Raw genomic sequence first — 14,080 nt, 5'->3', positions numbered from 1 at the left:
GGATCATCTCAACTTGGTTTAAATATGAATAAATCCAATCACCTCGGTTCAATGCGTTTGGGTTGATTAGACTAGTCCGAACCCAACCCGATTCTGGTTGTCCCAAATCCAAAGCAGGTCCAAGGTGGGGTGATTCGGCTTGGATCCCGATCCGACCCAACTCATAATCCGCCCCACTTGATTTTCCTAGTCTGGATTGTCCAATATGATCCGTATCTACACATCCCGACTCGAATACAGGACTGGTCTGATTTACTTCTCTTGTCCCGCTTTGAGCCAATCATTCAATCCTAAACCCGTGCACAAACTTGATATGGGCTGGTCCAAGTCAATCCACCATTGACTAAACCAATATGATTTGATCCAACTGGATTGATCTAGATCTAAATGATTCAACCACTCTTGATATGATTAACTCAAAGACAATTCAATTAGATAGTTCAAGTTGGTCTGACCGGTTTGAACCTAAGTGGTTCAGTCAAACCCAAAATCCGAATAGAGTCAAATGGTTTCGTTGTCTATGTAAAAATAACATGCATATAATTGATTTGAACATTCACCACTTGTATAAAAATAACATGACCAGCTTATTTGTGAAGAGGGAATTAGTTTTTTGTTTTTAATTACATAAATAAAAGATTAATGGTTTGGGCGGGCTGAATTAAGTTAAAGTGGGTTTGGATTAAGCCTAATCCATTTAATTTTATGTAACTGGATCATTAATGGATTGACAGGTTAGATGAATTGGGTTGAAATTCAACCCAAACTAAACCCAATCCAACCAACCCAATTTCCACCGCTAAAAAGTAGCAAACTATCCACCAAACTCTTAGGTCATTCAATCAGAGCCAGCATCGGAGTCCACATCTCTAGAAGAAATATGCTCATCAAACCACCAGTCTTCATAGATTTCTGAACCCTCAGGCTTGAATCTCTTGATATGAGAAGCAAGCATCAATATCTCCTCATCATCAGCCTCAAAACCGATGCAGTTCCTCACATCCAATTCCACCAGCTCTTTGCATCCCTCCAGTATCGTTACAAGACTCTCACGCGGCAGAGAAGAATTTTTCAGGTGCAAATACTTTATCTTGGGCAACTGGGTTGCAATCGCTAAGGCTGCTTCATTGTCGATGTAGCCTTTTGTGCCAAGCCCAGAAAAGTTCTTGCAGTTAAGACTAATTTGGGTCAGAATTTCCTTGAAGCAATTTGGTATAGTTCCCAAGTACAAGTACCGCAATTCACTCCATTTGCTTACAAATTCTAAAATATGGTTCTCTCCACTGACTACCAACTCAGAAGGAAGTCCTATAACTTGCAAAGAAGGGCACCTATTAAAAAAATTTATGATCAGTATATAACACAATAAAAACAGCCTATTCTAGCATTTTAATCATCTCTCCTTCTCATTTGATGTTGTCCTAATCCAAATTAGATGAAATGAACATTTATTGGGCTGTGCAACCAATTATAAAATCCCACACTAATCACCTACAAACTTTATGAACCATAGACCCAAGATTTCGAAAAACTTGACAAGTGAAATCCACTATTTCGAAACATTGGACAAATGGGCCCAAAATTCTTGATTAGTACATGTAATTTGCCCGGTGCTAATTTGGTCTCCCAACTTTAAAAATGAGATAATTCAATATTGGAAATTTTAAAATATAACAATCCTTAATCAATAATTAAATTTTCGTTAAGTGACAATTGAAAAGGACATAAATGTTCTTAGAGTATCATTTAATTTTCTTTATCAATTATCTAAACATTAACAAGAAATTAGTCGTCCCAAATTCTTGTTTCTTATATTCAAAATGTTGGGTTACATTTGAATAGAAGAAGCAAAGATTTGAGACTATTAGATAGCACTAAAAGGGTATTTATATCTTTTTAAAATGCCATTTAAAAAGCTGATTAATTCATCACGTACTAGATTGTCCCATTTTGAAAAGTTTAAATACTAAATTATGCATTTTTAACTTTTAAGACCAAAGTGGTCGGAAATTTTCCCTTTATTTAATCCATCTAAGCAAAAAGAAAACTCCATTATTTCTGAACGCTCGTCGGTTAGTGAGATTATAAAATTGTAGCCTAACCCGCCCCTGACCATCGTTCAGACTCCAGACCTACCTTAACATGAAAAGAGAAACTGATTAGCATGCATAGAGAGAGAAATCTTACTCAATGGAGACGTAAGCGAAGGCCTCCAAGCTACAGCAACCTGGAAGAACAAGCTTGACAGAAGATTTACAGCTTCGGTCGACTACAAACTTAATGAACCCAGTTACAGAGAATTTATCTGCATGGTATTCATCCATGTATCTCTCCATAAAAGGGCTTGATGGCCAACCGCCGAGTTTCGGAAAAGTGAGATTCTTCCAGCACCGTGGATCAAGAGAGGCATTGTACCATGATTTGCAGACGAAGGGCACATCCAAGATAAGTGATTCCAGTCCCACCACCTCAAGCACCTTAACCAAACAATCTTTATTCATCTCCTCCCATTTCCTTTCTTCTTCAATTAATACAGCTTTTCCATGGGATTCTTCCATCCCTTTCTGTGTCTTTCTTTCTCTCTCCTCCCAGTTGGTTTCTTTTTCAACAGTTCTCGTGTTTCCAAGGATTTCTTCCATCTCTCACTTGATCACTTCACTCCACTTTCTCCTGCTTCGACCACTGCTCTTCTTTCGATGGAATTATGTTCGCTGGACTCGAATCCACATCCCTTTCAATGGAATTATTATTCTTTCCTATCTCCGCACATCTCTCTCCTCGTTTATATATTAAGCAGAAGAAGGGTCTGGATAATGCTTTCGGTCTAAGGTAAAGCGTAAAACAAAATAAATGAGTTCCTTACAGGTGAAGTAATAATCTCTTTGGGCCCATCTCTTTTTAGCGCACTCTACGGACGACTTTCCATAAACGTTTTATTTCCCAAAGCGCCGAACGCTCTGCACACGTTAGGAGGCAGTCGTCTAGTTCTGTTTATGATAAAATTTGTCCTCGTGTTTTTTTAAAAAATAAATTTATATAAAATAAATAAAATTATTAAATTGGGGATGGGGAAAATTTTCATTCTAGTGAAGGTGACAATTGAACGGGTATGGGTTGAGCTTCAACCCAATCCATTCAACCCGCTAACCCTTTAATAATCCATTAAGAGAAAAATAAAGGAGTCGGATTGCATCAAAACCCACCTTGATCCAATCCAGTCGACTCAATTCGTTATTTTTTAAATCATTAAAATACAGAAAGAAGTAAAAAAGGTACAAAAATTACAGGAAAAGATAATAAAAATATAGAAAAATGTATGGAATAAAAAATAATTGAAATTGTAGAAATATAACGAAAAATCCATAAATTACAGGAAAATGCATTTAAAAGCACAGAAAATTACCAACAAACGTTACAAGAAAAAACATTTTTAGCGGCAGTTTTGGAACTGATTGAAGGATGACTACCGCTACACAGGACGCACATATTGAGTATTTTTTTTCCTTCCCGTGCTTCTTTATCTTCTTTTTTATTTTTCATTTCTTCCTCTTTACGCCCTCTTCATCTCTCTCATTTTTCTCGCACTCTATGCTTCTTTATTTCTTTTTATCTCAAATCAGAAAAAAATAGAAAACCAAACCGAAGAAAGCAAAGTACACTCTGGATCTTCTGCCCATGTCTACCCACAATATACTACCCCCGTGAATTAGAAACATCTCCCCCTGCATAACACTATGCAGGAGGATGAGATGTTCTCCATGTGTGGCTACGATGTTATGTGGGTAGACGTATGCAGAGTTTGTGCGGGCAGGAGATCCGGACTCCGCAAAGCAACCTTTGTGAGCAAGGGGGAGATCGGATGCTTAGACTCCCTATCCATAAATCGTCTCCCACCCATAACTCTCACAATCTCTTACTCTCCAAAGCCTATCCCCTATCAAATCCATTCATCCATTGACATTGTTACATTTTTTGGATGATTCTTCAGCCCAACTTTGGTTTGTCTCTTACTTCCTTCTCTAGGGTTTCAATGTCAATTCCATTTTAGCTTGATCGAAAACTCAAAATTTTAATCCATTTCATAGTGTTTTTGAAAGAATGGTAGGATCCATCGTATGGACACCATAAAGATTGCGGAATGGGTGGGAAAATTTCAAAAATTTTCTTACCTTCTTCTAACTGGGAATCGTATTCCCTAATTTAAGAATACAGTATTCAAGGATCCTACTTGAACCATAATCGAACCAGATCTAAACCAAAGACAATGGATGAATTATACCTGATCCAGAGAAACAGTATCTCCAAAAGTTGGTGTTCACGCCCAAAGAGGACACCAAGATCCGCTCCTGCTGAAGATGACACAACTGCATGTGGAATGGAATCAGCAAAGTGCGTCCTACACACTGAATCCTTCGCAAGAATTCTCTGGAAACTCTGAGCACCAAATCTTTTCAGTTCTTTCTGATCAAGAACTGATTTCTTGATTTCTTTCCTTCAAAGATCGAATCTTGTTAGAAAAAAATGGCGGCGGCTGGAGGAGAACTCCTGAGATGAAGATGGCTGAAAATGCTTCTCTTCTCTCTGGAGTGTGTATGAAATCCAATCTCAATTCGTAGGATGATTTCTTGCACACAAACCCTATGTTCGAATTTTGATCTTGTTCTCTTAGAGTTTCTCCTCTTTTCTTCTTGATTAAGAAACCTCCCTAAGGAGGAGTTATCCCAATCCAAATCAGTATTTGGATAGGGATAATCTTAATCCTATCTTCAGATTAAGTTGGCTTACTCCTGATCTTATTAGGAGGTTACCATATTAAAATCTGATTTGAATTTGGTCTCCTGGAGTGGATAAGGTTAATGGCCCAATCATTTTGCCAACTTTAATCTCAAATCCGCCCCATAAATGGGTGATCATATCAGCCCAGTTCGAAATGGGCTTTTGGCCCATTAAGTTTTCAGTGCTTAACTAGTTTCCAACCTACTGCCCAGTTGGGCTCCTTTGTATGGCGTGGGACCCAAGCATTGATCTACACACCAACCACATGAGTTTGGCCTAGCCTTCATTACAAGACCTAGCCGAATTCACTGAGAAGCTCAGTGAACCCCTGAACCCATCTCATGGACCCTATGGGCCCAACGCTTGCATTAAGTGGTCCCTGGGCCAGGCTATCTTATAAAAAGCTAGGGACTGTGGGCAGGTGCAAGACTAGCCCATCAGGTATTATCCTAAATGGCCTTACACTTAACCTCTCAACCCATAATAATCATGCACCGCCCGACAAGAGATGACCTCTCCCTCGGCTGTAAGGAACAGTGTTGCACTCTCCACTCACATGGATCCCGGAAATTAAAACCATTTGCAAACATTTCGAAACCATACAAATATATATATATATATATAAATTTTGCAAAACAAAATTCCAACGATTGAAATCAATTGTCGACAGTTTGGTTTCCATTAGAGAGAGTACATTCCCAATCATTACCTTTGTCCGACAAAGGGGCTGATCATATCACTATGATCACCCACTCAGATTTATTCTCAGACTGCCCCAACATGCCTAGGTTTTGAGCCCCGGTCAAGTGCCATAATCGAGTCTAGGGGTTAGGTGTAACTTTTCAGTTTTGCCCATCTGTCTCCAAGGTCCAGGGCAATACTGGAAATCTGGTCCGGTTCAAGGATTCGAGTAATCCCATACTGCATATGCCTTGGGTCTTTCCCTGGTGGCCGAGACAGACCATTCCAACAGTTGGCAGTACACCAGTATCAGCCTTGGTAGGATAAATCTCCCTAGACTTATCCAATGGCTGTGAACATTAAAACTAACACAAGTCTCAATAAGAGTCCAATTTTAGGGTCTTACACAGAATTATACCAAACAACATGAATCAAACATGCACTTTTTTTATTTACACTAAATATCAAAAGTACATCAAATCAGATTGAAGCTAAGGGCATAGAAACTATCTAATAGCTCCCACTTGTGCTTAGGTCCAATCTGGTACAAGCCGTAGTCCCATACTTTCCACGTGTTTCTCAAACACCTTCTGTGTTAGTGGCTTAGTCAGTGGATCTACCACATTATCTGCTGATGCTACCTTCTGAATTAGGATGTCCCCTCTACCAACGAACTCCCGTAGTATGTGCTTTGACTTTGAGTGGGCCCAAAGCTCTTTAGCTTAGGCAATCGCTCCATTGTTGTCACACAACAACGGGATGGGTGATGTGCTAGATGGAATCACTCCCAATTCGTGTGTGAATTTCTTCATCCACACGGCCTCCTTAGTAGCTTCACTTGCAGCAATGTACTCGGCCTCGGTTGTGGAATCTACAGTGGACCCCTGCTTGCTGCAGCAAACAGCACACGATCCTATCGTGAAAACATACCCAGATGTAGACTTTCTATCATCTGGATCCAACTAGAAATCGACATCAGTATACCCTAGAACTTGTAGTGAACTACCATCGAATACCAGACAAAACTCTTTTGTCTTTCGAAGGTATTTGAGTATGTTCTTCACAGCAATCCAAAGCTCCTGCCCTGGGTCGGCCTGGAATCTGCTTACCACACTCACCACCTGAGCAATGTCTCGACGAGTGCACAGCATGGCTTACATGATGCTCCCTACGGCTGAGGCATAGGGAACGTCTCTCATGCCCTCAATCTCCTCAGAAGTATTGGGAGGCATCTTCTTGGAGAGAGTGACTCCATGCCTGAAAGGAACGTTTCCTTTCTTGGAGTTCTCCATGTTGTATCTCTTGACAATATTATCAATGTAAGCAGCCTGGGATAATCCAATTATCCGCTTCGATCTATCTCTATAGAGTCGAAGACCCAGTATATATGAAGTTTCTCCAAGATCTTTCATGGAGAACTACTGTGATAGCCATACCTTGACCGAAGTCAACATTCCTACATCATTCCCAATGAGTAGGATATTATCCACATACAACACCAAAAAAGTGATATTATCCCCACTGGACTTTCTGTAAACACAGGACTCATCCGAATTCTGCTCAAAGTCAAACGTTTTGACGGCATAATCAAAACGGATGTTCCAACTCCTAGAAGTCTGCTTAAGTCCATATATGGATTTATACCATGTGTTCCTGACCAGCAGCAATGAAGCCTTGCGGCTACTGCATGTAGATATCTTCACTAAGATCTCCATTCAGGAACGCGGTTTTGACATCCATCTACCAAATCTCGTAGCCATGGTATGCTACTATAGCTAGCAGGATCCTAATGAATTTAAGCATGGCCATGGGCGAAAAGGTTTTCTCATAATCGATGCCTTCTTTTTGAGTATACTCTTTCACCACCAAACGAGCTTTGTAGGTCTCAATCCTACCATCGGGAACCTTCTTCCTCTTGTAGATCCATTTGCAACCAATTGCTTTTACCCTGAAGGGCAAATCTACTAGAGTCTAGACCCCCTTGGTCTCCATCGAGTCCATCTTAGCTCTCATGGCCTCCACCCACTTCTAGGAATCCATGTCTAACATAGCTTCCGCGTAAGTTACGGGATTCTCCTCACTAGTCAAGGCTTTCACCAAGTAACCACCCTGGTCATAACAATATCGAACTGGTGGCCTGGATACCCGAGTGGATCTTCTAGGTCGGTCACTACCTAGAATTTATGGGACATCTCCCATTGCTCCTGAGCTCTCCTCATCAAAAACTATTTCCTGATGATGGGTGTCCAGGACGTATTTAATTTCTATGAATTGGACATTTCGACTGTAGAACACTTTCTGCTCGCTTGGGTCATAGAATAGATAACCCATCGAATCTTTTGGGTAGCCTATAAATAGGCAACGACTGGTTTTGGATTCCAACTTGTCCACACTCGTTCTTTTAACGTGTGCTGGACAACCCCAAATCTTCAAATGTCTTACACTTGGCTTCCTTCCAGTCCATAGTTCATATGGAGTTTTCAGAACCGATTTGGTTGGAACCCGATTCAGCATGTAGATAGCAGTATCTAATGCACATCCCCAAAAGGATGTTGGTAATTCTGAGCGTACGAGAAGTGACCGGACCATGTCCAACAAGGTCCTATTCCTCCTCTCTGAAACATCGTTGAGTTGAGGTGTAGCAGGAAGAGCTAATTGTGACACTATCCCGTTGACCTTCAAGTAGTTCCTGAATTCGTCAGAGAGATACTCACCACCTCGATCCAATCGAAGGGCCTTAATTTGTCTCCCTAACTGTTTCTCGACTTCCTGTCTGAACTCTTTGGACTTTTCAAAGGATTTTGACTTGTGTCTCATTAGGTACACGTAACCATATCGTGAAAAGTCATCTGTAAAGGTGATGAAATACATGTGTTGATTCTGTGTGCTAACACTCAGGGGACCACATACATCAGTATGAATTAGGTCAAGTGTGCCTACACATCTTTCAGGCTTATCATCAAATGGCCGCTTAGTCATCTTACCTTGGAGGCAAGGCTCACAAGTGGGAAGATTTTCTATGGTTAAAAAATCCAAAGGACCATCCTTACCAGCCTTGTGATTCAGTCAACACCAATATGGTCAAGTCGGTAATGCCAGAGGCATGTGGGATTTACTGTATCACGAGTTCTCTTCTTGGGATTTTTGACCGACGTAGTTTCGGTTAAGTTAGTTTCCAGAGAAGGATGTAGAACATAGAGACCATTCTCCAGTTCCCCGCATGCGATGAATTTGTTATTCCGTTTAATAGTAATCATATTACTAAAATAAACAGTATATCCATCAGCACATAGTTTAGAAATATAAATTAAATTTCTTCTCAAGTTCTATACATAAAGACAATCTTTAAGTACAAGTACTCCTTCTCTAAAGACTAATTCTACGGTTCCTATTGCCGCAGCTGCAACACTTGCAGTTCTTCCTAGGAACAATGTCACTTCTCCTTCACTCAATGTTTTGCTAACTTTGAACCCCTGTAGTGAGTTACACGCATGAGTTGAAGCCCTGGAATCAACACACCAGGACACAGAAGTAACTAACATATTAGTTTATATGACACTAGTTTTGACGTTACCTTTCTTAGATTCTAGGTAGGCAGGACAGTTCCTCTTCTAGTGGTTGGTCTGCTTGCAGAAGTGACAGACATTAGATGCCTTGTTCTTCTTCTACTTCTTGGGCTTGGCAGCAAGCATAATCACAGGCTCATCCTTCTTAAGTAGATCCTCGGCCCTCTACAACATATTGCTGAGTTCCTGGACATTGACATTCAGCTTGTTCATGTTGTAGTTCATTGTGAATGCATTGAAGGAAGAGGGCAAAGAATTTAGGATAGCATCCACTTGCGTGCCAAGATCTAGCTCGGATCCAAGGGCTTCGAATTCGTTAATGTAGTCCATCATCCGAAGACAATGGTCATGAACTTTCTACCCTTTGGACATCTACACGGTCAGAACCGGTTCGGTCTAGATTTTGTCCGGTTTGGCTCAACCCATCAGACTATGACAAGGTTGTAGATATGTGGCCGGTTCAAGGGGTTTTTGAACTCTGATTTGGCTGAAGTTTTGTGGGCCCCATTATACCCTATGACCCTATTGATGAAGGGTGATTTGGCCCTACCTAGTAATAAGGGGACACGTGGACATGACCTGACAAATAGATAACAGCTCAGCCTGACATGCCAAGTCCGCAACAGATCAAGCTCGGATATTCAACCACCTTGGCATGGGTTACTTCGGGACAAGGCCACCTTGGTCCCAAGGCACTTTGGCATTTAGTCTAGTTCAAAACTAAAAAGTATCAGCTCGGGGGTACCAACCCTGACCACTACGTGACAACCCGAAAAACTTTCCAACAGACCCCAAACCTCGTGGGATCACGCCGCATACCGCCAAGCCTTATCTCCTCCCCACCCGGTTCAAGAGGAATTGATAAGCCTTATCAGTTGGTAACATTACCCTCCAATTAAAGCATAAACGGATCGCATTGTGACAAAGATCTTGGAACCGATCTGCAAAACTCGCAAGGACTCAACTATATAAAGGCTCCAACCCCGAAGGCACAAGGTACGTGTGATTTCTCTGCTCTCTAGCTGTCTACATTCTCAAAGCTATATCAGCTCGCAAACAACTTACTAACTTAAGCATTGGAGCGACCTCACCGGGATAGCCACCCCGGGTTCTCATCTTATTTTACAGATTTACCTAGCTCACCGTCCAATTGGAAGCTAGATCATCCTCCAGCAGGTGATGTGGCTCATTATGACACTAGCAAGTGCACTAACCGTTCAAGTAGTAAAGTAATGAATCAAGTATCGTTCCCAAAAGGATTTAGGAAACAAGTATCAATACTAAATTGAGTACTTCTTATCTGATTAACAAATAAATAAAAACTTGAATGAAAGCTAAAAATCCTAAACTAAAATCTATCCAAATCATTGGCCCAATTGCCTTCAAATCAGGTTAGAAGAGTAAGCAATAAATATCAATATCAAAATTCAACAATCTATCAATTTGGATCATTCGAATAAATCATGATTGAACCTTGGTTTGGTTAGACCCCAAGCTCATGAACGACCTCTTTTGAGTGCATGTTCAATCTATGCATGAGTGATGATCCCCATATCTCTATCAAGGATCTAATCCTCATGCACGCATTTCTCCAAACACATCTAAGGTATCAATTCAAAACTGAATTGATCACAAACTGAATTGTGCAAGTTATCTCTAATCTTGAATCCAATTCAGTTCTTGAATAGTAGATCTGAATTCCTAGAGTCTCTCTCAAGCATTCTAGGAATTCCAAGCTTTAGATCTGATGTAGCATGATCCGGTCACTCCTATCTGGCACTAACGTGGCTCTTGGAAGGTACCTGAGATGAAGAAGAAGAAGAATCCCTGGGGGGTTTGCTCGGCGGGTGAGTGACACATCTGGGTGAGTGACACATCTCCAAAGTGGTCAGGCACGCCTCCGCCTGTTGAGAGATGTGGATGCAGACTGTTGAAAGGACAAGGACTGCGCCATTAGTAAGGGATGTGGCATAGTCTGATTGGTACGGCCTGTCAAATAAAGTTTCCTAAGGAGCGCTCATGTGGTTCATTACTGATCTACTTTGTAGCGAGCTCAGAACACTCCATGATTACCCTTTTAATAGAATTGGTCCTTGGGATGACTTGTCTGCTTGGGAGCTCGGGCGAGCTAGTTTCCCTAGCTTGCAAGCTAAATTTGCCTCAGAGTATCTCTTCAAAGATAGCTCTAGGAACCCAGAGCTCACGTTATGGTGAGCCCCCCCTCCCCTTTGGTGAGCTACAATGTAGCGAGCTGCTTTATGGGCCCGTCACTTGGTTGCCCTAGGCTATAATGCTGAGTTGTCGCTCATGCTGAGTTAGTGTCTACGTGTCACCATTTCATAGGTCGGGTCAAATCGTCCTCCATCAATTGCCCCCCACTCCTTGAGATGAGAGCAATGCCTTAGCGCGAGGAGTTTATGAAGCGTGATGGACTGATTTGACCAAAATTCAAACTCGATTGACTACTCACATTAAATGCATTCGCGAGAATCAAGAGATTTTTTGACTTCCCTGACTTCGGATTCCGAAAATGTATTGAAGTGGCTCTTAACTTCGGATGTCGTGCACTTAATCATGAAAGACATGCCATCAATCATCTTCAGTTTTCAGAAGGCGTGCGGTCAGTGTGCCTGCGAGCCATTGGATCTGCTTTGATCTGGGCCGTCGATTTGAAGGTGTGGAGACTATAAATAGGAGGGCCCTCTAGGCCTCATTTTCTCCCATGCCGTCTTGCTATCTTCGGATTCTGAGGTCGTGCATCCATCTAGCCTACCCAAGCTCCTCAGTTCACTTCGTTTTGTCTCTTCTGGTGAGTCCCAAGCATTGTTAACCATTTCTAGGTACCCATACCACATCTACCACTGGGGGGATAACCAGGACGACGATGCTCCCTCAAGCTCGGGGGGAGCCTGGGAGCAGGTCCCAGAGGCTCGGGAGAACTTTGATGATGTAGCATCAACTTCTCGAGGGAGGGAGCCTGACACTTTCGGCCCTTCCTCCATGACAGTGGAGAGACTCACGTTTCTAATCCGCTACTTTCACCTCCCTGGGGACCTGGCCTATAGCCTCCCTACCGACAACTTCAATTGGAAGCATGGTCCCAATGGCATAGTTATCTTCTAGGAACAACTCGAGGCTAGCCTACGTCTCCCCCTGCACCCCTTGATAGTGGAGGTGCTAAATCATTTTAACGTCACCATTTCTCAGCTTCATCCCAACGCTATTCGGAACATGGTTGGGACTATATCTTGGTGTCATGAGTACTGTCTTCCCTTGAACCTAAACATTTTTGCCCCTATTCTTTGTATAAAAAATGCTGCTCCTGGGGTTCCACCGGAGAGGTGCTTATACTACCTCTCCCCCCGCCACGACTATAAGCTCTTGTACGGGCTAACGAATAAGATTCCTGCCTGAAAGCATAATTACTTTGTGGTCCATAACCCCGAGGTGTGGCCCTTCCCAACTTCTTGGAGGGGTGCCATCCAGGACCCTGAGGCTGAGCTGGACCCCAAAACTCAAAAAATGATGCTGTCTTGGGCATCGGTAGGCTTCCTCTGTTCGGACTACTTGGTTGAGGAGAAGCTCATGCAGGCCAGCCTGAGCCCTGGAGAAGGGATGAGAGATCTATCGTATGGATGCCCAAAGTTGCAGAATGAAGGGGGCGAATTTCAAAAATTTTTCTCTCCCTTCAACTGGGAATCACATTCCCTATTTAGAAAATCATATTTTCAAGGACCAATCTTGAACCATGAACTAAACCAGATCTGAACCAAAAGAAGTAGGAGAGAGGTATACCTAATACAGAGAAATAATATCTCTCAATAAAGGTGTTCACGCCCAAGGAAGGTGTTCATGCCCAAGGAAGGATCCTAAGACTGCTTCCACTGAAAATGACGCAGTGTAGGATGGAGCAGAATCAACAGTGTTCTTCTCCAAGAACTCTGTCCTCCGCAGGAAACAATAGAATGTCACGTGAGCACAACTTTATCAATCCTTTCACAAAGAAGTGATCTCAAAATCGAATATTGACTTCTCCCACAACTAGAGATCAAATTGGCAAACTGGGCGGCAAGAACAAGGAGGCAACAAGAAAGAATTCTGCAAGATTGCTTAATTCTTCCTTTTGTGTTTCAGCTCTAAAGGATGTGAGTATGTATCTTCTAAAGGCTGCCACCCCTTCCTTCTTTTGTAATCCAATAAGATCAGCTCCTAATTCAATTAGGAGCTACTGATCCAAATCATATTTGGATCAGACATCCCTTTAGGTGATAAGGATAAACCCTCATCTTATCTACAGATTAGATCAACCTTCTCCTAATCTCATTAGGAGGTTTCTAGATCTGAATCAAATCTAGATCTGGACTCTTTGAGTGGATGGGTTAAGACCCTATCCTGTCTACTGATCCATCTCAGAATTCGCCCATATTTTAACTTATTAAATTAGTCCAGTTCGAAATGGTCTTTAGGCCCATTAAGCTTATGTGCTCACTTAACCTTCCTAACTGTTGCCCAATTGGGCTTCCTTGTATGGCATGAGACCCAAGCATTGATCCACATATCAGCCACATGGGTTCGGCCCAGCCTTTGTTACAAGGCTTGCCCAAATACACTACTATGGACAATGAGCTCGAGACCCTCGAAAGGAAACAAATACCTCGAGCATGGAATATTGTCAAACTAAGACAATATTATTTGTAAGAATTGAGTAGGCCACAAGCCACTCCCCAAGCCTAAGGGCCAGAATACCGAGCTAACATGACCTCAGCACATAAGACCCAGCTGCCACATTGGCCTGGGTGAAATCTAGGAGCGGACTACGGGTCCCTCCCTAAGCCTAAGGGCCACAAGAAGACCCCAGTCGCCACTTTGGCCTGGGTGAAACCTAAGAACAGACTACGGGTCCCTTCTTGAGCCTAAGGGCCACAAGAAAACCCTAGCTGCCACTTCGGCATAGCAAACTGACAAAAACCTGGTTATCTCTAAACCTTAAGGGAAAAACAGCTCGGGTATGAATCCTACGGTGTCTATACCCTTGTTGCTCTTACTTAGCTTGGTAA

The 14,080-nt window shown here is 42.2% G+C and overlaps 1 protein-coding gene across 1 annotated transcript; it reads right to left on the bottom strand.

The window, feature by feature from the left end:
- Positions 1 to 509: 509 nt before the first annotated feature.
- On the bottom strand, positions 510 to 2,765 carry LOC148843948 (F-box/LRR-repeat protein At3g48880-like). Its single transcript, XM_088956792.1, has 2 exons — positions 2,188 to 2,765; positions 510 to 1,331 (listed from the first exon to the last, which is right to left on the bottom strand). Exons 1-2 carry the CDS (start codon positions 2,637 to 2,639, stop codon positions 839 to 841), a joined length of 945 nt encoding a protein of 314 aa, XP_088812918.1. The 5' UTR covers positions 2,640 to 2,765; the 3' UTR covers positions 510 to 838.
- Positions 2,766 to 14,080: the final 11,315 nt, after the last annotated feature.

Source organism: Nelumbo lutea, chromosome 8 (assembly GCF_056320005.1).
Source record: "Nelumbo lutea isolate HS-2025 chromosome 8, American lotus-T2T, whole genome shotgun sequence".
In the NCBI taxonomy this organism is placed as follows: Eukaryota; Viridiplantae; Streptophyta; class Magnoliopsida; order Proteales; family Nelumbonaceae; genus Nelumbo; species Nelumbo lutea.
Note: the sequence above shows the minus strand (reverse complement) of the source record. Positions and strands in the feature narration are given on the sequence as shown.

What these genes read in the sequence shown, in the direction of transcription:
- LOC148843948 (XM_088956792.1), bottom strand. Translation starts at nt 2,639, where the DNA reads ATGGAAGAAATCCTTGGAAACACGAGAACTGTTGAAAAAGAAACCAAC. An exon ending in TTCGCTTACGTCTCCATTGA is followed by an intron (nt 1,332 to 2,187) that starts GTAAGATTTCTC and finishes TTTTTTTAATAG; the next exon opens with GTGCCCTTCTTTGCAAGTTA.